We start from the raw sequence: 22,277 nt of genomic DNA, 5'->3' as shown, positions 1-22,277 counted from the left end.
CAAAAGGAGATCCATGGATGTGAACACAGTTAATAGCGTCCGGTGCTATGGAAAGGGCCTAGTGCACAGGGCAACTGGTTTTGACTTTTATGGAGATCATTGAAGAAGATGGTAGTAGTGGGACAAGCTGGATTGTTTAGGGTTACAGAGGCAAAGAATAATGACTAAAGAAATACATTAGGTATGACCTACTCCTTCTGGAAGTATGAAGATGAGGAGGAAGAGGGAAATGAAAGGTGGTAGTGGGATCAGGAAGATTTGTTCAGGGCCAGGTAAGATGTGAACTTTTCTTCTTCAGCAGCATCCAACAAATGCTTTCTCTGTGCCTCGTAGATTCCAGGCAGTGTCCAAGAGTCTAAAGAGTCAGCCATGAACACTGACAAAATTCCTGTCCTCGTGCAGCTGACATTTGGGGAAAGGGGTTGGAAGGGGGGGCAGGGGGAGGGAACAAACACTAACAATGAAAATAAACATGTAAATATAAATAAGGTAATTTCAGATAATGATGTGAAATGTCAGTGAAAGATCAATGAAAAAAAACAGATTGGTATATTAAGGTCAAGACTGGCGGAGTCTGGGGGTGGGGGGGTGAGACAAGGCCTCCCTAAGGAGGTAGTGCTTGAGTGGAAGCTTTGGTAGTGACGAGGAACTACCAGGTGGTTTCTGACAGAGGGGACAGCAAGTTCAGAGCCCCTGTGGCAGGTCCCAGTTCAAGTGACAGAGGGACCAGTGTGATAAAACACAGAGAGCAAGGGAGAAGGAAGGAAAGGGGAGGCAGCAAACAGATTACCATATGCCTGCACAGAGCAAGTCTGGGTTGAATTCTAAATGCAGTGTGAAACCACTAGGGAGGCTGAAGCAGGAGGGCTAAGTGATTTTTTTTTTTTTTAAGATTATATATATCTTTTTAAAAGCCACTCTTGGTTACAGAACAGAGAATAAACTCTAAGGGCAGGAGTGGAAGTCACTGGCTTGGACCAAGGTAGCAGCAGGGAAAAGGTGGCAAGATGGCAAACACAGAGTCCACAGCACTTGCTGATGGACTGGATGTGGGGAGAGCTAGAAAGGGGAAAAGTGAGGGTAGTCCTAGGGCCTCCATCAGAGTACCTATGTCAATGGCAATGCCATTTCCTGAGCTGGGAACACTGGAGGAGCCATCTGGGTGGAGCAGAGAGTAACAGCTTCCGTGCTGGACAAGTCAGCCGTGAGACATCTATATGCCAGATGAGATTTCAGGTAGACAGTTGGGAGTAATCAGGCCAGGGCTATAGATTTTGGAATCATCAGTCTATGGATGTTAAAAAAAAAAAAAAAAGCAAGTAGTTGGATTAAACACAGAATTATCATATGATCCAGCAATTCCGCTCCTAGGTATAGACCTGGAAGAACTGAAAATATAACTTGTACACAAATATTCACAGCAACACTACTGAAAATAGTCAAATGGTAGGAACAACCCAAATGGCCATCAACAGATGAATGGATAAATGAAATGCAGAATAGCCACACAATGGAATTTTATTCAGCCACGAAAAGGAAGGAAGCCCTAACACATGCTACAAAGTGGATGAACCTTGAAAACATCGTGCTAGGGGAACAGTTCCATTTATACAGAACAACCAGAATAAGCAAATCCAGAGACAGAAAGCAGATGCGTAGTTGCCAGGGGCTGAGAAATCAGGGAGTGGGGAGTGACTGCTTCATGGGTACAGAGTTTTCTTTTGGGGTGATGGGGGATGTGCTGGGGCCAGATGGAGGTGGCAGTTGCACAATGTGAATGTGCTAAGTGCCACTAAGTGGTACACTTTAAAACGGTGACATTTACATAGATGTGTATTTACCATGCCAAAAAAAGAACAACTAGGCAATGGGATTGGATGAGGTGATCTGAGAGGGTGGCGATGGAAAAGAAAGCTCTGGAATGAGCCCTGAGCATGCCAGTGTTGAGAAGCCAGGCAGAAGAGGAACAGGCAGCAAAGAAGTTTCAGAGGTACCAACTGTGACATAGGAAGAAAACCGAAGAAGTTGCTGTCCTAGAACCCGGAAGGGGAATGTGTTTCAGGGACAGTCAGGTGGCCCTCTGTGTCAAAGACGGACTTGGTATGTGGTTCGGGTGGACGCTGCCACATTCACGCACTCCGGGATGGAACCATTCTGCACTCATCAGCACTGAGTCAGAATGCTCCTGTCCCCGTGGTGTTGACAACACAGTGTCTTGTCAAAATGTTTGCCCATCTCCAAGGTCAGAAATGGATCCCAGGGCAGTTTTCACCTGGGATCCCCTTACTGGGAGTGAGGCTGAGCAGCTCTGCAGATGGACAGGGGCCACCTGTCTTTCTTTCATCAAGGGCTATCTGGTCCTGATCTTCGCCCATATTCCATTGAGCTGCTAGTCTTTTCATATTCTTGATTCCTAGGAGCTCTCTGAATATCGAGGAGCTGGTCCCTTAGACCATCCCCTCCCTTGATGCTCTCTTCTCTTTGCTTCCTCAACAGAATTCTCTGCTACATCTTCTCTCATCTCCAAGGTCTCACCTCAGCATTTGGGATGTTTTTCTCTTGGTATGTGGGTTACTCGTCCCCGTTGTGTCTTTGAATGTCAGCGCCCCATCTTTGGCAGCCTCACTTCACCACACGCCCTTCTAAGGCATCCCTCCCCTTCCCTCACTGCCTCCACCATGATTCTGATTACAACTGTGTGCCCAAAACTCCCCAAACTATGTATAGCAGGATGTACAGAAGACTTTTCTGATGCTCAGTGTGGGCTGAGACCCCACAGCTGAGAACAAGGTTTGTTAGGCACCCACGCATTCTAAAGAGAGGGGCTAGACCATCCATGCAGACCCTGCAGAGGGTGACCCAAACACTGCACAGGGGCCTAGCCCATCATGACGGTCTCAACCGGTGGCTTGAGTGTTGCTCCTAGGCTCTTTGCAGAGGAGTGGCTCTTTCCCATCGCCCTTAAACCAAGCAGGAGGCTTTAAGAGAATCTTCTGGAGAGCCTGGCCTGTGTCTTATGGAATTAAGGGGATACAGGATTAGCTGACTCGTGCTGGAAAAGCTCTAAGGGTGAAACGCTGGCTTGCTGCCTGGGCCCCAGGTGAGGAGAGGGGTCCTGGGGAGTGAGTTCAACTCTCGCCAATGCTGTTCCTAGTGGTGGTGCCCCCAGTTAATGGTCATTTTTCTCCCTGTTGGTCACAGAAATTGGAACAAAATTTCAAAAGTATTGAAAGGGCATGATTGTTGACTGTCTAGGAAGTTGAGAGAGAGGAAATGCCAAACAGGCAGAATTTGGTAACTCATGGAGAACCCAGACCTGTGCATTCATGAAAAACATCCTTACAAATGAAGTTTTTGAAAAAGCTAAACACAGAAACCTTCACATGATATTACACACAGTATTCACTTAAGATTTTCTTACATCAGTTGAATTTGGATCTTAGTTTTTTAAAAAATGAAGCTGTCTCAAAACAGGAAAAAAATAAAATGAGGCCTTACTTTAGAGTGGTCAAGAGCTCTGGCCTTTGAGTCACCTGGGCTGGAAATCCCACTCTGCCATTTACTAGTTGTGAAACTTTGGGCAAATCCCTCAACTTCTCTAAGCCTCAGTTTCCTCCCTTACAAAGCAAACATAATACCAGACAAGGCCGTTACAAGAAGTCAATGAGATATTGCAAATGACACCCTTAGAATAGTATCTGGTGTTTAGTCACTGGCTCTAACCAATCCCAATGACACTCATCATCAGGGAAATGCAAACCAGAACCACAATGAGCTATCCCCTCACACCGGCTACGTTGGCTCTAATAAAAAAGACAAGTGATGACAAATGTTGGTGAGGACACAGAGGAAAGGGAACCCTGGTGCACTGTTGGTGGGAATGGAAATTGGTGAAGCTGTTATGGAAAAAAGTATAGAGGTTCCTCACAACATGAAAAATAGAACTACCCTATGATCCACCAATCCCACTTGTAGGTACATATCCGAAAGAACTGAAATCAGGATCTCAAAAAGATACCTGGGCTATCGTGTTCACTGCAACATTTCTCACAGTAGCCAAGATGTAGAAACAACTTAAATGTCCTTTGACAGATGGAGAGATAAAGAAAATGTGGTATATAGGTACAATGGAATATTATTCAGCCATGAAAAAGAAGGAAATCCTGCCACTGGTGACAACACAGATAAATCTGGAAGGCATTATGCCCAGTGAGATAAGCTAGACAGAGAAAGACAAATACTGTGGAATCTAAAACAAAACAAAACGACAACAAAATTTCTTAGAGAACAGGAACATTGTCACCCCAAAATAGGAAAGACTTACCTATGCTAACTATACAAGGTTGCACTAACTATACATGCACTATGTTGATCTTGATCATTCCACAACCTATATGTATATCAAATCGTCACATCGTATGCTTCAAATATATGTACCATGTATTTGTCAATTATTCCTCAATGAAGTTGGAAGGAAGAGAAGGAGGGAAACTCTCTAAAGGTAAACTTCTCAAAGACAGGGTCCAAGTCTTTCACAGACACTTACTATTCTACATCCCATGCCAAGTGCATTTTTACAGCTGTATATTACCATTAATACTGTGACATAGTGATACTTCGATTAACAAAAGTATAAAGATTCTTTGGCACTCGGAAGTGTTGGCAGACATTTCACACGGCCACAGATGATGTTTTCAATAAAGATAAAAAGAAACAGGAAAAAGAAAGAGAGAGAGAATGGGACACAGATCTGTTTCTGTGACATTGCTTTGGAAAGAACGCATATGCCCTATGATTCTATTCTCAGTTTTTAATTTTGGTTGTTTGGTTTGGTGCTTTCTGACGGATGCTGCTAACTTTACGAAGTTTCCAAAGAAAGTTCTCTGTAATGGGTTCTGAAGGAAACTGAGAGGAAAATAAACGAAACTGAAGTATGGAAACACAGCTTGGGAGTTCAGAAAGACTATTTGTTCATCATAAATTAAGTTAAAAATATAGTTGCACAAACAGATGACTAAATAATGCTCAGATGCACAGATCTGAGCTTTTCTTTAAGTGCCGTCTTATATAAGATTGTTCCACTGAACTAACCTAGTCATTAAAAACACTTAGATGTGACATTTTTAAAAATACTGTTTCATATACATCTAAATTCATGCTGTTTACATAGCACGCACGTAACAGATTGATCTGTAAGGAGGAGTTGGCATCACGGCAACACAGAATGCCGTACTGTGTTACAGAGATCCTCGGATTTTTATACTCAGGCATCCGGTTCCATATTCAGCTCCTACAGCAGCAGCATCCAGGATAGCTGCGAGCCATTTCTTAATATCAAATGGCAAGACAAATGCTCAGATTGAGTTCTTGGACCTTAATCAGGTGGGGCTTTTTGGTTTTTGTATTGAGGGCATAAAAGCCAGGTTCATTTGGTCCGTGGCCATGCACAGGTTAAAATATTATCAGCTCTGTCATCGTCGGCATCCACAAAGGACAATTAGATCTACCACTTAAGGGTGGATAAAATTAGAACGTTCATGAGCTTCAGATTCCATAATAAATCTCAGTTGATATACTGAAGGGAGTTATTTCTTAGTCAAACCTCTGCTTGCCAATATTTTAGGATCTGAATCACCCTCTCAATCAAAATCATTACTTTAAGGTCATAAAAATCCTGTTCTTCAATGGATTTTATATGAGTGAGTACCTGAGTTTATCTTGCCTCAAAGGCCAGCTTTGTTCTTCAGTTATAAAGGTTTGTTGTATCTCTCCTACCCAGTTATTTGCTGTCTGTTACCCCAATTCTGGCTCAGAAAAAATAACATCCATGTTGCAGCTGCGAAGAACAATTGTTTGTGTGTCTCCACAATGTCAAAACAACCCACTGAAAAGTAGTCTGTACAACCCACCGAATGGATTGACGGATTTTTTCCCCTTGAATGGGAATTATTAACATATACCTGAGTTTTTCTATTTCATTTGCAAGACAATAATTGAGTTTCTTGGTGTGTAATGAAAACGATAAAAGAGCAGGGCATGGAACCCTACCTGGAGCACACAGTGAACAGGGATGTGGCTCACATGCACCCCTCCCCCTCCATGTGAAGACCCAGGCTACTTACTCAGCACACACGGGAACTTGATCTGACCACATTCAGCCGGTGGCACTCGTGACTTTGTGGCCAGCTGTAATCCTACAAGAAAGGTGACTGTTCTCACCAGTGTCTGGGTGCTACTTATTTGGGGGGTCATCTTTAGCGTTGAACTATGAGAAGTCATTCTCCTTGTCATCTGTCCTAGAAGACATAATAGAACATTCTGAAACACAGGTGACTACAGAGTGTGCATAAGGTGTCAAACTTCCTCACATACAAGTAGCATCTTGCTCTGGGTTGAATGTGTCCCCCAAAAAAAACATGTGTTGGGAGTCCTATCCCCCAACCCCTCAGGATGTGACCCTATTTGGATCTCCAAACGTGATCTTTACAGAGGTAATGAAGATAAAGTGAGGTCAGTAAGGTGGGTCTGATTCGATAGGACAGGTGTCCTTATCGAAAGGAGATATTTGGACACAGACAGGCACAGAGGAAAGATGGCCAACTACCAGCCAAGGGGAGCCAAGTGGGACAGACCCTTTCCTCACAGCCTTCGGAACGAGCTGACTGGCACCTTGATTTTGGACTTCTAGCCATCTAACTCACACCTTATGGATCCAGCATCATTGGAGAATGAAATAGTCCACATAAATTCATTTTCTAGATAACAGACGTTTTCTGGAAAATACGAAGTTCTGAAATTTTCATACTACTATTTCTTAATAAAGATATTTCTAAAAGCCACACTCCATTTCTTAAACGGAGGATGGGTAAACGCCATCTAAATCTTTCTTAATGATGTGGGGTCATCAGTGGCTGTGGATACAGAACACTGTCTCTGCAGTAAATGGCATCCCTTGTTTCCCTGTGTTCTAACAGAAAGTTCCTGGATGTCGTTTGCCCCCTGCACCAGCCTTACTCCTTCGCTCCAGTTTGTTTTTCCTAGTCTGTTACAAAAGAACAGAAACCGGAAAAACAAGGCATTGAAACTGTTTCTGAAATAAAATTAATAGTTCCAAGTTAGGGTCTAAGAGTCTCCTAGGGGTCGAACCTCAGAGACTTGGAAAAACTTCCTTTGCTGCCTACTTCTTTACCCTCCGTTCTCAGGGGATGAGGTGGTGAGACCCCTTGTACTCAAGGGAACTGAAGGACTGTGCTACATTGACACAAAGCAGGTCACAAGAGAATCTTCTGGCCTCCTTGAGGTCTGAAGAATTTACCCCATAAAAAGCAGCAGCTTGGATCAATTGTATCTGGGGAAATAGGCTTCTCTATCAAGAGCCCAGTGAGGCTTTCTTTTGTCATTATTGTTTCATATACTTGGAATATGGTTATACCATAGGGTGGAACTCTCTGGAATGACCTTTCCATGATGCAGAATTAGTTTAGGAAATTCTAATTCCCCAAGCGGAACGATAATCAGATTAAATGACCACAAAGGAATAAACTTGCCTTTGAAACCAAAAGAGTACTTACCAAATTAGATTCTTTACTACATCCTCTCGCTTTTAAAAAAGAACACATTTATTCAATTATTCCATTTCCACTGATTGGAAGCTGCCTTCTTTGCCACCCTTGGTTTTGCACAGAATGAAGATTTTTCTGCTTTATGCCGTGATCTGTAGTTGGGCTGGTGGTGCTGGTGGTGCTGGTGATGCCAGGGCGGGGGGGAGGGGACGGAAAAAAAGCACTGATGTTTTTAAGTATTTACGATAAGCCAAGCTCTATCACAAATGCTTTTATGCCCTACCTTACTGACTCCTCCCAAACAGCGCCCAAGTAGGTAGGATATTATTATTCCCATTTAACAGATGACGAAACAGGGGCCTGAGGTGTTCAAACAACTCGTTCTGAGTCATCCAGTTACTAAGTGGCAGAACCTGGATTTTAACCCAGGCAGTCTCATGCCAGAGCCTGCATTCTTAATCATTATGGTATAGAGAGAGGTAAATGTCAAAACTAATCATTAAAATGAGTGTAACCTTGCTTAAATTTCCGCCATAATTTGAAATTATGTAATAAAAAGCATCTAAAAAACAAAACTGCATGGGCCAGGGATATTTTCAAAATCTGCCATCAAGACTGGCTATGCTATAAAATACTGATTATTATTTTTTGCAAGGTTAATCATGGGCCTTTAATTTGCTTAAGAAATTTTTTTTTAATTCTAGGTCACCTCCCAGATGAGGACTTATGAAAACTCTACATATGAATATATATATATGTAGGATTTTTATAAACTGAGACCATATTGTTATCCGCAAGAGAGAGCTATGAAAAGGCATATAGTCTCTATTAATTAGTCATGGGGGGGGTGTGTGAAACATGCCTGCTTCAAAGTAGTTGGCAGCAGGAGAGAGGAAAGGTAGGGAGTAGGATGGAAATGGTGACAAGTCAGAGGCAGACATTTTCAGAACAAGCAAAAAAATATTTTCAGGACTATGCCAATACCCTATTAGTGCCTTTTCCCAGCATTTCAGAGAGCCTTGCAGCTCAAGTGTATGTGACCACCTGGTTTGGGAAAGGTATTAGGATGTGGAAAGGCAAAGCAAGGAGAGCTTGATTCTTCATTTTTCTGTTTCAAACTCCCAAGCAGCTTTATTTAGACTCTTAAGTAAAATCCCCAAGGTTGTCACAACTTTTGAGTCTTTCATTCTCAGTAAGAGTCTTCTGTGAAATCTTTTTCCAGTTACATATTAAAAAACAAACAAAAAAACCAAATTGCTTAATTGCTTGGCTTTTCTTTGGTGTCCTCTTTGTCTTCAGAGTTAGCATTCATGTGGCACTTTCGGAAATTCACACTGAAATGTACTAACAATGAGAATTTCATTTGGGTGGCTAAATATGATTATCCTTCTAGGTCTCTTATACTTAAACCAATTGAACAATATAAATAAACATTGCATGACAGAATCTCTTCACTTGCTCAGAGCGTTGTGTTCAAAAAATTACTCCACGACCTGCTCCAGGACCCAAATATATCATGCAATTGAATTATGCTAACAAGTAGTCAGAGGTGAGCCAAAATCTGTTAAGGATGCACGTTCTGGTAATTGAAGATTAGCTCAGGAGGCAGGAAAGTCAAGAACCCCTTTTCCTTTCCTTGAAACCTTAAGCACGTCTCTCTCCTTATGCTTCAGTTTCTCCATATTAAAATGGGGAGAAAAAAAATCCAACCATTTCTCCACCAGTGTAAAAAGTAACGCCTATTTAGAAGAGGTCTGTTAAGACAGTCATTGCCCCCTCAACATTTAATTAGGGGAAAATGCTCTGGAAGCAGAAATCTATCATGAGATAAAAGTCTGTAGCAGGCTTAATTTAAGGAGCTGCAAAGCTGAGACATTGTGGAAAATAAATGTCATGTCCCAGGGTTGATATTTATTTTCAAAGCAAGAAGACCGACTGTACTGGTTGTCAACACCAAAGTAGCAGCTAGACTGTCTCACTCGTGTCTTCAGACTCAGCCCTTCCTAGGCAAAGGACCTGCCATGCCTCTGTATATTGAGTGGGTCTGGATGGGCTTTTATGCAGTACATAAGTAATGAGTACGTGAACAGAAAAATACCTATACAATACAAAGTGGAAAAACATGTGAAAGAAAATACCTGTTTGGTGTCTCAAAGTAATGAGTGAAAAAGAACGAAATGTAAATGATTTGTTCTATCACCTGGCGGGAGGCAGAGAGGACAACTAGTTTCTTCCACTGGTTCTCTTTGGCAATTCCATTCAGCTGGATGACCCAGATGCCATGTTCCATGGATGAACGGAAAACACAATATCTTCTTTTATTTGGGAAATTCTACTATACATAAGCTTTTATTCCACAGGAAATTTATAAAGTACCAACTACATGGCCAGCATAAATGGAAGATAAACTGTTTAAAAGGCATCATTCCCACCCTTCAGAAACTTAAAACAAGGGCTGGGAGGGATTCTTGTTGTTACAAACTCCTTGGCTGGTTACAACATAATTGTTTTATCTGGAACACGGTAAGACTCTGTTAAAATAAAACCTACAGTTTTCAATAATTAGCACAGCTTGTTGTCACCACAAGCTCTGGACTTGGGTCCAATGAAGGACGCCTCCTAGCCAAATGCTTTTCGTGGGTAGCAATGACATTCCTATTGCCACGAGCACCTGAAGGTAAGCTACCAGCCGGCCACAAATCCATTTTTACTCATTATACAACTGATTAAGAACAGAAGTTTTGAAAGTTGGCTTTACTTTTATATTGCATTACCTTCCTTTTTTTTTTTTTTTTTTCCAAGTTACTAGTCATGGTGCTAAGTAGTTGACTTGAGGGCGGAAAAATCCTTTACTGCTAATATTTCACCGCTGAAATACTTTAAAGGAATTTATTTTAGAGACTCAAATAAACAAATACTTTTAAAAAATAGAATAGGGCTCGTACTATGGAAGGGCACAAAAAAGGGGGGGAAACTTTTTTAAAAGGATGATGTGCCAAAGGTAAAAGCATTTAAAAATAGTTCACTGTTATCCAGCCTCTGAGTCATATGAATATCTGGTGTGAGAGAAGAGTCCAGCTGATAAAGAGAAGCTGATTTAAGTGAATGGATCTCTCATTTGAGCCAATTCTGGCCCCTTCCATGTTTTGAAATGTCATGAGGACTGGGTAAGACTGAATTTGATGTGTTGCGAATATACGGTGCTCTACGTGATTTCAAGAAACCTTCACGTACATTCTCTTGTTTAATCCACGCACAATCATGTGAGGGAAGGAACGGTAGGTCGGTTTGAAAGATGAAGCCATTGCGGAAGGTCAAACTGAAAAGTGACAAAGCCAGGACATAAACCTGGATCTTCTGCCTCCCAGGTCTGAACACTTTCCAATAAGTCCAAATTTTGAAAAATATTGTTATTGGCTCTAGCATTGTTCAATGTACTCATGAGACACACCAGGAAGAGGAGGAGGTGGCAAGAGGGAGGAAGTGGGAGAGAGGAAAGCTTTTGAATTTTCCAAATAGTCCAGGCTTTGCTATGATTACACACTGTCCTCATTCTTATCGCAGTGGATGGAGTTGCTTGTCCCTGTGTAAATTGTGGCTGCAAAACCAGTATATGACCTTAAGTGCCAGCCCCGGGTGCAGGCTGTTCTCTGGTTAGCGCGGAGTGACCGTTTCAGCAGTAGTATTGCTTTATGTGAACAGATGTGTATCTTTCCTCGGAAACAGCCACTTGAGCTCTGATTAACAAACCCCGCCACCCATGATCAGCCTCAAGGCAAATTGTGCTAACTTACTGGTTTGACACACTTCTCAGGGCTTTACTTGGAAATTCCCCCCAAGACTTCCTTTGGCCCACATTCCAACAGTTGTCCGGTTAGGCTCTTCACTATAATTTTTATCTCATTTTCTAGCAAAATCAACTCAAGAGTGGCAATGTGTTGGCCAAGCTCCTGGCTTGCAACCACAGGTGGCTGAAGTACTATTAATCACTGCTGTACAGACCTTGAATTCAATCTAGAACTTGAAACAAGATTCAAGTCATCAGCTGTTCACCCAGAGCAGAAATGCCTGGAAATACAGCATCACAAATGAAGGCTAAGGAAAAAGGTCATTCACCTTAAATATTTATGAAGATTAGGTAATGCTTTTTATTGATGTGGACTTGTGTGACCCCTTTGGAAAACCTATTACCTATGTCCAGCTTTATTCATTACTGAGTAGGTATGATATAAATTTATCTCATGAGCCTACCTTGTATTTACAAAGTATTTTTGAAATACTTACATGAAAAAAATGGACTGGACTACAGGAATATGAATTATTACTGTAAATTCTAAGCATGAGGGAAGATTGTAACTCCAAAAACACTCAATTATTTCTCATGCTAGTAAATAATGAGATTTTAATAAATTAAACGGGAAATATTTATGACTCAAAGCTTTATGTTAATTAAGTAAATATTAATAAACATGGGAAATATAAAAATGTACAGGATAGTCCTGGCTCTCAGAGAGCTTACAATCTGTCTGAGAAAAAAAAGAAAAACATATGAAAATTAAATCACAATATAAGAGGTGTCGAAAGGCAATATATTGTTAATTACCTTGTGAAATGCAATTAGCAAAGTAACTACTGCAGGCAGAGGAAGGAGACATCATTTCCAGAAACAGTGGGCAGGGACGATTGTAAAATAAAAAACTTATCAACCAAATCTTGAAGGCTGAATTTATTGAAACAGAAATGGAGGAGGGGATTCTTAGTGGAAAGAACCCAATGAAAAAGAGTACAGATAAAAAAGAAGAAGGCAGGGGGAGGAGAAAGAGGGGGAGGAGGAGGAGATGAAGAAGAAGAAGAAGAAGGAGAGGAGTATAGATTCAAAAAAGGAAAAAGAACGCAGTACTGCAAGTTAGGGTGACAGGGACAATTCTACAAAAGACAGTGCTGGAAAGGCCATTTGGAACTGGACCTTGAATGCCAAGTTGAGGAGTGGTTTCTGAACACAAAAGCATCGTGCTTCAAAGCAGCATTTTAGAAATATTAATTTGACTGTGGGATGCCAGATTAAATGGAGGGGGGAGATTTAGAGGCTGGGAGATCAAAGAGAAACCATGGTAAGTGTGATATGTAAGGAGAGTAGTGGGATGGAAAAGGCAGGTGGGGGTGGGAACTACGGAGGAAGGAGCCTACTCCCTCCCCATGCGCCTATCATCATTTATTGTTGGAGCTTTCTGTTGTTTCATAAAGTACTGTCAAATCAGTGGGTTCCGAAGAACTGATTCATTTTGACAGTTTCCAGGAGGGAAGGGGGAAATGGCAGAGTTATTAATTTTGAACTTGCAACATGTAACACCTATGTAAGTAGATATGGTGAACCTTTTCCTCTTTATGTATATCCTCAGCGAGGACCAAAAAGGGTAGCTCAAAAAGTGTCATGAAATGTAGGATTTAAAGGAGATCCGAGAACATTTTATTTTAAAAGGAAGCTAACTCCAGTTGAACATGGGTTATTCCAGACTCTTCCATAAGTACAAGTGAAAGAAAGCCCCAAGAATCCCAGGGACCCCTTTATGTCTGCTGTGTTCCTGTGTTGGAACGCCTATTAAAATAATCTTCTGGTTTTAAATATTTGTGATTTAAGGTATTTATTATCCAGAAATTTGGGGGAGTTTGATGTACCTCTGATTGAGCAGGGAAAAAAAGTTTCCCGAGAGCTTTGTGACAATTCAAATCCCATGCCCTGATACTTGGCATGTTTATACACATGCACCTGTACCCAGATGCATGTATCTATATATCACGTACACAAATGCATAGACACGTATACCTGTGGCAATGTTGCTGGCATCCAGGCCTCCGCACTGAACCTCTACAACACATTCTGGCTTTATCGCTCGCACAAATGCAATCCCTTGGCCCATCCTGGGCACTTAAGCTTGGCACACACTATTCCAGTAACACCTCTTGACAGAAAGATGGCGCAGGACAGAAAGCCTCCTCCCCACATTCCCTACACCTCACTCCATGGCCCGGCACTCAGAACCCCTTTCCTGGGCAGCGTCAAATTCAACTCTTTCCAACCCCTTGGCTATTTTGAGTCTGCCTCTTGAGGGCGGCCACAGATGGAAGCCCGAAGGGGAGACAAGTTTGCAGTGACAGGTAACTAAGGCTCTTGGGAGCTTAGGCTAAATTCAGGGTGCAGTCCCTGTTCCTCCCCTCTTTCTAGCCCCCCTCCTCTCCTTGCTCCCCCTTCTCAATCTCCCCAAGTTGGCAGAACTCGGCTGACAAGTCCTGGCGCAGGGGTGAATAAACAAATCACCCACACCCACACCCACCGGCCTTGTAACACTGATTGATCATCCAGTTTGGGCCTGAAGCAAATTTATGTTTGGATTTAAGTAAGGGAAGGTGGTTAAAACTGCTTGACTTTATAAACTGAATAAGCCCTGCTTTTAGCTCTTGACTTGGGTAGCTGTGGAAATCAGCCTCTCTCTGCAAGGTAAGAATATGGGTTTGGTCCAGATAGTGATGTTCCTTCCAGACCCTATTCTTTTTACTCCAAGGCAAGAAAGGCGTGTGAGCAGTGTGTAACGCTTTCGTGCACCCTTACATGGGTAATTAGAAGCTGTTTACTTCTCGAGGATTCCATGAAAGGCTTTTTATTTTCAAGGCTGAGCTGAGGACGTCATGGTGGCGGGGATTAGAGAGGGGGCTTGCAGTCCCCCTGCTGCACTGTGTTCCAGGTGGCTGTTCCCCACATAGAAGCCACCCACAACTGGGCTAACAACTCGTCAATCTCAAACGGATTCATTCGCCAATTCAAAAGCCACTGATAAGAACTTTACATGCTATAGGATATTAATCCTCTTGAGTATTTACATATTTTCTCCTCTCATCCCTCCCAAACTAATCCTAGAGTTTTCGGAATCTGGGAACTTGGGCAAAGGAGAAAGCAACCGACCAGCCCCAGGAATCTGAAATGTCAGCTCATGACGTCAACCCAAACTAACAGTACCTTTTTGTTTGTATTGACCCAGCTCAAAATATAAAATCATGTGGGTAATAAAACACAGATACAGGTGTTATTGCTGAATGTGAAAAGTCCGAAATGTAATTAAATGTGTTCTTTGTTCTTGGCGGTGTCATTTACTCTACGTTAACATTTGTGTTTCCTTAAGCCTCTCTTTATAATATCGACACCCGCTGTTGCATCATACTCACATATTCATTAGCTGGGGCTGAGGAGTGTGTGATTTTCCAACTGGTCCTCAGCGTTAGCTGTCAGATGCACAAACCTTCGCTTCCTTTCTGCGTCTACCGCACTGGAACAACAGAAGCTCCTTGCAAGAGCGCCCAGAGAGCGTTCTTGACAGATGCGCGGTTTGCTCGGGCAAGGCGCTCTGCTGGAAAGTTTCCTCTAACCACTCACACCCGCCTCCGATCCCCCGAGCTGGCAGGGCGCGGGCTGGCTGGGTCCCCTCTTGACGGGGGAAGGGTTTTACACACACTCTGCAAGGCTGCCGGATCCGAGAAACAACCTCGCAGCCAAAGTCCTCCAAGCCCTGCGGACAGACTGTCCGAGGCGCTCGGGAGTCTGGAGGACGCCGAGGTCTCCTCCCCGCTAAGGGGAGCGCGCGCTCTGCTCCGCAGGGAACCTGGGCACTGGAGGTAGAGAGGATGCCGGAGGTGGTGGGGCGCAGGAGGGAGCCCGGCGCGGGAGGCCACAAGGGCGCGGGAGGGAGCGGACTGCGGGAGAGAGTGGGGGCTCCAGGGGGCGGCGGGGACGTGGGTGGGAGCCGGGCGCAGTAGTGCGGTAGGGGGCACAAGGCCCTGGAACCGCCGGGCCCTGGAAGGGGCGCGCCTGCAGGAAGCGGCGGGCGCGGGGGCGGCGCTCGTGCGGCGATCTGCCCCGGACTCCCCGGAGCAGCTGAACGGGCGGTGGGAGGGGGGGGTGCGGGGAGTTGGGATGGGGGGGAGAACTAGATAGGGGCGGGCCTTTGCCTGGATTGGCTGCAGGAGCCTGACGCGAGGTCCCGGGGGTTGGCTTGGGGGAGTGGGAGCGGGGTGGGGTGGGTGCTGGGTGCCGGGGCTGCGGGCTCAGCGCGCTCAGAAACATGCTGAGGTCCCGGCGGCTGTTCCAGCAGCGGCAGCGGCTCCAGCAGCAGCGGCGGCGGCGGCGGCGGCGACAGCGCACGGCTCCGGCGGGGAAGGCGCCCGGCGCCCATGCCTCCGGCCCCGCGCAGCGGCTGTCCTGACCTGGCCGCGACCTCCCTCCGCGCGCCCCGCCGCCCAGGCCCCTGGGGTGTTCCCCAACCACGGCCCAACCCCGCCACACCCCCCGCCCCCGGCCTCCGCAGCTCGGCATGGGCGCGGGGGCGCTCGCCCTGGGCGCCTCCGAGCCCTGCAACCTGTCGTCGGCCGCGCCGCTCCCCGACGGCGCGGCCACAGCGGCGCGGCTGCTGGTGCCCGCGTCGCCGTCCGCCTCGCCGCTGACACCGACCAGCGAGGGCCCCGCGCCGCTGTCGCAGCAGTGGACGGCGGGCATAGGCCTGCTGATGGCGCTCATCGTGCTGCTCATCGTGGCGGGCAACGTGCTGGTGATCGTGGCCATCGCCAAGACGCCGCGGCTGCAGACGCTCACCAACCTCTTCATCATGTCCCTGGCCAGCGCCGACCTCGTCATGGGGCTGCTGGTGGTGCCGTTCGGGGCCACCATCGTCATGAGGGGCCGCTGGGAGTACGGCTCCTTCTTCTGCGAGCTCTGGACCTCGGTGGACGTGCTGTGCGTGACGGCCAGCATCGAGACCCTGTGTGTCATCGCCCTGGACCGCTACCTCGCCATCACGTCGCCCTTCCGCTACCAGAGCCTGCTGACCCGCGCGCGGGCGCGGGCCCTCGTGTGCACCGTGTGGGCCATCTCGGCCCTGGTGTCCTTCCTGCCCATTCTCATGCACTGGTGGCGGGCCGAGGGCGACGAGGCTCGCCGCTGCTACAACGACCCCAAGTGCTGCGATTTCGTCACCAACCGGGCCTACGCCATCGCCTCATCCGTCGTCTCCTTTTACGTGCCCCTGTGCATCATGGCCTTCGTGTACCTGCGGGTGTTCCGCGAGGCCCAGAAGCAGGTGAAGAAGATCGACAGCTGCGAGCGCCGCTTCCTCAGCGGCCCGGCGCGGCCCCCCTCGCCCGCGCCCGCGCCCGGCTCCCCGCGCCCCGCCGCCGCCCCGCTGGCCAACGGGCGCGTCAGCAAGCGGCGGCCCTCGCGCCTCGTGGCCCTGCGCGAGCAGAAGGCGCTCAAGACGCTGGGCATCATCATGGGCGTGTTCACGCTCTGCTGGCTGCCCTTCTTCCTGGCCAACGTGGTCAAGGCCTTCCACCGCGACCTGGTGCCCGACCGCCTCTTCGTCTTCTTCAACTGGCTGGGCTACGCCAACTCGGCCTTCAACCCCATCATCTACTGCCGCAGCCCCGACTTCCGCAAGGCCTTCCAGCGCCTGCTCTGCTGCGCGCGCCGGGCAGCCCACGGGAGCCACGCGGCCGCCGGGGACCAGCCGCGCGCTTCGGGCTGCCTGCCGCGGGCCCGGGGGCCGCCGTCGCCCGGGGCCGCCTCGGACGACGACGACGACGACGACGTCGGGGCCGCGCCGCCCGCGCGCCTGCTGGAGCCCTGGGCCGGCTGCAACGGCGGGGCGGCGGCGGCGGACAGCGACTCGAGCCTGGACGAGCCGGGCCGCACCGCGGGCGCCTCGGAATCCAAGGTGTAGGGCCCGGCGCGCGCTGCCGGCTCCCCGCGCCCCGGGAGCAAGAACACCCACGCGCCCCTGAAGGCTTCCCGGGGGAAAGAGATCTGTGTTTACGCAAGACCCAGAGCAGGTGAACTCGAAGCCCGCAAACCTCGTCGGATTCATCCAAGACAAACACAAAAGCCACGGACCGTTGCACAGAAAGGAAAGTTTGGGGAGGGGTGGGAGAGTGGCTTGCAGATTTGTCTTGGGTTCCTTTTTTCTGTGTGTGCTTCGGCCTTCTTTGGTGTGTGCGTGTAATGCATCTTCAGTTTTTTGGGTTGTCTTTTTTTTTTTTTCCCTCCAGGTGGTTTTTGACACTTGCTTCAAGGACTGGGGTAGTGGAAGGGAGAAGCGTAAAAGTCTATCAACTTGGCTTCCATCCCATTCCAGGGAACGGAAGCAGCCAACTGGACAGAGAGAAGGGGGAATGACAGTTGTCAGGACATGTTTCCTTTGCTTTCCAGAGAAATTTCATTTTAATTCCTGAGTAATGATTTTTCCTGTTCTTGAAGCAAAGGAAAGGATGGATGCAAAAATCAGTTTCAAGAAATTTTAAGCTATTCTTGGAACAAGCCTCACCTTGCTTTCTTTTAGTAGGGCAAACCTGCTGTCCCCGCGCGCCTCGGTGGTCAGGCTGAGGGGTTTCTACCTCACACTGTGCACATTGCACAGCAAGATAGAAAGACTTGTTTATATTAAACAGCTTATTTATGTATCAATATTAGTTGGGAGGACCAGGCGCTGAGCCTCTGTGACATGTGACTCTGTCCATTGAAGACAGGACAGAAAAAAAAAAAAAAAACAGGAGGAAACAGTTCAGATTACTGCACACATGGGTAAAAAAACAAAACACAAAACAAGGAGTGGTTCCAAATACCATTTTTGCACAGTGTTAGGAATTGTAAAGTCCACACAAGATACTACTTGCACAAAAAGAAATTAAATATTTTTTAACTGGGGCAGGGGGCAGATCTTACAAAACTAAAATAAAATTCAAACTCTACTTCTGTTGTCTGTTATGTTATTGAGCTAATGATTTATTGGAAAAATACATTTTTATACTCTTTTATCATGGTACTGTAACTGTATCCATATTACAAATATAATTATCTTAAGGATTTTTATTATTTTTTTATGTCCAAGTGCCCATGTGAATCTGCTGGTAAAATTTAGCACTCGTGTGTAAATGGTATTTCCTGTGTGTGTTTTACCAAGTATTTATACCCTGGTGCAACTAACTACTGTGTGAGGGATTGGTCCATGTGCAATAAATACCAATGAAGCACAATCAAGATTATGTACCGTGTGTCTGTAAGGAAGGGGTCAGTGATAATGGAAAAGACAGTTTGTTTTGTTCAAAATATAGGCTGGGTTTCCCATAGAGCTCTTTTAATAGCTTTTCATGACTCAGTAACATAGCAAAATGCCTCTAGACCAAATAAGGCATGCACCTACTGAGAGCTGCAGACTTGCCCTAAATTTTCACAGCCGGATTCAAGGTATTCTAGACTACTTATAGATGTTTTCAAGATCCCATCTGCTGCACTTGACTTAAGAAGTAACATGTGGGATTGTGTATCTTTAAAAAAAAAAAAAAAGTGATAGAGCCAGGTAAATCAACTGCAACTTTGCACAGAAACTCACGGGAAAAAACTTAACTCCTTGAATAATGAGTTGCCTGCCTGGAAGGAGGTAAGTGGCTTCCACACATCTTGTTTTTGTTTTCCAGGAGAAAATCACAGCCTACGGATGACCAGTGTGTGCAGATTTCTCCAGTGGCCGTTTAGAATGAAAAGTGCTTTTAGGCTTAAGCAAAAATGTATAAAAACAGCTTTCTAAGTCAACATTTTTTTTCTCTTATATAATTAAATAGACCATTTTTCCAGAATCTGGGGGGTAAGCAGGTCACAGGTAAGAGCAAATGTGAAAATCTTTAACTTCCCAGCAAAACTGTGACATCCAGATGGATAGGATATTTTTCATAAAATCGGTCCCTAAAGAAAGGATAGTGAAATTCCATCCTGGGATTAATTCTGCATTCTCCAGAATAAGTTGAAGTCTTTATCTTCTGATTTTTAAACAAGCTTTATGTTTCATGATCAAAAGAAACCAAAGTGAGGATTATAAAGTTTTGACTCCTCCTGAAGAAACTATTCTCAGCTAAGGGAAGCCACATTTGCAATGGAATATTCTAAAGACCAGGAGACAGTCTTCTGAGAAAGGTTAATGCTGTAGTTTTTAGAGACCAACAGAAGATTTTATGAACAAAAGCTGCTGCAAAGTTTAACCCCTTTCTGCAGGAAAAAGAAAGGGGGGGGGAGAGAGAGAGAAGAGGGGTGGGAGGAGGAAGGTGGCAAAACTTACTTAAAAATACAAAGAAAAATACTGAAAGAAACTTAATTTGGAGATATAAAATCAATCTCAGGATGAAATCTCACTCTTTCCCCAAGAAACCAACAGAGCCCACTTCTACCCTTCCTTACCCCACGAGGGTGTAAGATGCATTGTCTTAGGACTTTTGTTCTTTAGTTTATACTAGAAAATTAATAGACGACGCCTACAGTTTCATCTGAAGAACACTCAAGTGCCAGGGTAATGCTTCCCTCTCCTGACTTCTTGTTGTTATTTTGTTTAGATAAGTCCTTGTGTCTAAATAAAAAGACATTTTCCCAGCCCAATATTCCAGGCCCATCAAACCTCAGGTCTTAAAATCATGACACTCCTTTGAACTTTAATAAACAAATATCTATAATTTAACTACTTGGTCGAAACTCTTATGTGAATTATAAGAAATGACTATAATCTTGGGACCAGTTTGCATTTGTAGGAAATAGAGAAAGATTTTTCGAGGATCCCTTGAGTACTCTGAGGATTACAAGGATTCCGAAACAGACCGGGTCAGTGATTTCCAACTCTCCAGGATAACTGCTTTTTGTTATTTTTGAAGAAGACGGACATTGATTGGTAACAGCAATGCAGGCAACGGGGCTGTCCATCCCAACAGCTATGGCAATGGGAGGAGAGAACTGTCAATCCTGTTTAATCTGGTGAAATAATACACACCGCAAATGACAGGGGACAGCAGTGACTATGCAGAAAATCAACCTTAAGCCGTAGGTCTGTGTGCACCAAATTCCAAGGCATAAACCTTAAAACTAAAAAGTGACCTTCAGTGTGATCAAGATTCATGGATTCACCTCATTGGAAATTATGTTGAGATTGTGCAAAGTTCTCTACTCGTAACAAGATGCTCCCGCATCTATAAATGCTCCCTCCAGTGCAGAAATGGGTAATTGGTATAGCGTATAGCTGAATCCCTTTGGTGAACTTGCCTAGATAAAACTTTGCAAATGATTCTTATTTTTTTAGTCCATGCTTTCTTTGGAACTGGAATTATTAATAACTTCTTTTTTTTGAATTATTAATAACTTCTAAGTGGCTATTGTGAAACCTTTCCTTGTGAAGCACATTTCCCTAGCTTCTTTTAATTTTGCATTTTGAACATGCTAACTTCCTCTGGTGATATGTAAAATTGCCAGGCGGAAATTCTGCACCCAAAGTATCAGGATGATATTATCATTTAAGTTTTTAGCAAGGGCTTCTAAGCAAGGGTCTAAAGGAAAATGATTAAGTTTTGCTGCCATATGTGAAAAGCTTTAAAAGAATTTTTTTTTAACAAAGTTGGACCCATTAGTTCTTTTGAAGAACAAATCTTAGCAGTAATTCAAATTAAGCACATTGGCACAGACAATTTAGTTTTATTTTGTACGTTTCTGGCATATCGTGCTGAGAAATACTAATTCTTTTGAATCCCTGCCAATTTGCTACTAATCAAAATGGAGAAGATATGCACTGTTTGGATTATACCTAAAAATAGTTGTGCTCCAGTCACATCAGCAAATGGAATTAAATTAATTTCTTTCTTCCCCTTCACACATACCCACCACATTATTTAAATTTCCATCAAGAATCTTGCTCCTGAATCTTAGAATTTGTGACTCAGTGTGTCCCAAATTGCATTGCTACATTGCTACGATTTTTCAGCCAACTCCACCGGACTACTTTCTGAGAAATACACCTCTCCCGAAGTTTCCACTTTTACCTTGCTTTCACTTAAAGAGTCTGTACTAGATAACCCTTAGAATGTAATCAATGAGGTGGTAATTCTATAAATACTTTGTGGATTAATTTACCTTCAGCAGAGTCCTTTTACCCTTTTGTGGGAGGAGAGAGAGAGTTTCTGAATCAAAACAATTTGGTCATTTGATGGAGCAGTTAATAGCCTTCCAAATCTAATTGCTCTAAAGACTGGAAAAACAGCGGCCCCAAGGGAAAGTTTACACTGTCACGTCAGAGTTAGAGCACGATCCTCACAGTAATGTCAGCAGGATCCAAGAAAGCACTGGAAGTAACCGTCTACACCCTATAAATCTTTGCCTTCACTCGCGTGTCGTGCCAAGAACACTCTGAACACCTGTCTACCTTCTGTACCTGAAGCCAGTTCTTGTCTGGGACCCACCACACTCACCAGTCCTTCTCTTGAGCACTTCTTCACTTCTTGAATGAACTTAAAATATCTAGGACATCTCGTTCTAGATAAATCCTCTTCATGGCAGCATTTCTCATCAACAGTTTCCTAAAGCTCTGATTTTCAATATATAGCAATGCACTCATTACAATTCCTTTCTTCTCTCTCCACATTCCCTTGCTTATAGCTGCTAATTAGTATTAGCAAGATCAAGCTGTAATTTTCTTCCTATTTATGCCACAAAACTTACCTATGATGCATTTTAAATGTCTTAAGTTTGGATTTCTTCCTGAGAATTTCAGTATTGCTCATAATTACGAGTGGAAGAAAACTTTTTAACTATTGTTTGCACATTTCCTATACAAGGTCTTCACACTGAGTGTAGGGTATGGGGCTTTCTTAAGC

The 22,277-nt window shown here is 44.8% G+C and overlaps 1 protein-coding gene and 1 long non-coding RNA gene across 9 annotated transcripts in view; one reads left to right on the top strand and one right to left on the bottom strand.

The window, feature by feature from the left end:
* LOC123795976 (uncharacterized) overlaps positions 1-15,481 on the bottom strand; it is a 148,748-nt gene extending 133,267 nt beyond the window's left edge. For 3 of the 8 annotated variants that reach the window (XR_015724723.1, XR_015724725.1, XR_015724721.1), the window contains exons 1-3: positions 14,781-15,481; positions 7,572-7,743; positions 6,123-6,296 (exon numbers count right to left, since the gene is read on the bottom strand). This is a non-coding gene — a long non-coding RNA (uncharacterized LOC123795976). The remainder of the gene's footprint in view (positions 1-6,122; positions 6,297-7,571; positions 7,744-14,780) is intronic. The other 5 variants (XR_006780636.2, XR_015724727.1, XR_015724722.1 and 2 more) reach the window with 4 other exon arrangements.
* Positions 15,482-15,696: 215 nt separating this feature from the next.
* ADRB1 (adrenoceptor beta 1) lies at positions 15,697-18,636 on the top strand. Its single transcript, XM_045803186.2, has one exon. The coding sequence runs from the start codon at positions 15,923-15,925 to the stop codon at positions 17,321-17,323; it is 1,401 nt and encodes a 466-aa protein (XP_045659142.1). The 5' UTR covers positions 15,697-15,922; the 3' UTR covers positions 17,324-18,636.
* Positions 18,637-22,277: the final 3,641 nt, after the last annotated feature.

This window comes from Ursus americanus, chromosome 6 (genome assembly GCF_024610735.1).
Source record: "Ursus americanus isolate L20-20 chromosome 6, mUrsAme1.1.p, whole genome shotgun sequence".
Classification (NCBI taxonomy): domain Eukaryota; kingdom Metazoa; phylum Chordata; class Mammalia; order Carnivora; family Ursidae; genus Ursus; species Ursus americanus.
This window is presented reverse-complemented; position numbering and strand designations above follow the sequence as displayed.

What these genes read in the sequence shown, in the direction of transcription:
- ADRB1 (XM_045803186.2), top strand. Translation starts at nt 15,923, where the DNA reads ATGGGCGCGGGGGCGCTCGCCCTGGGCGCCTCCGAGCCCTGCAACCTG.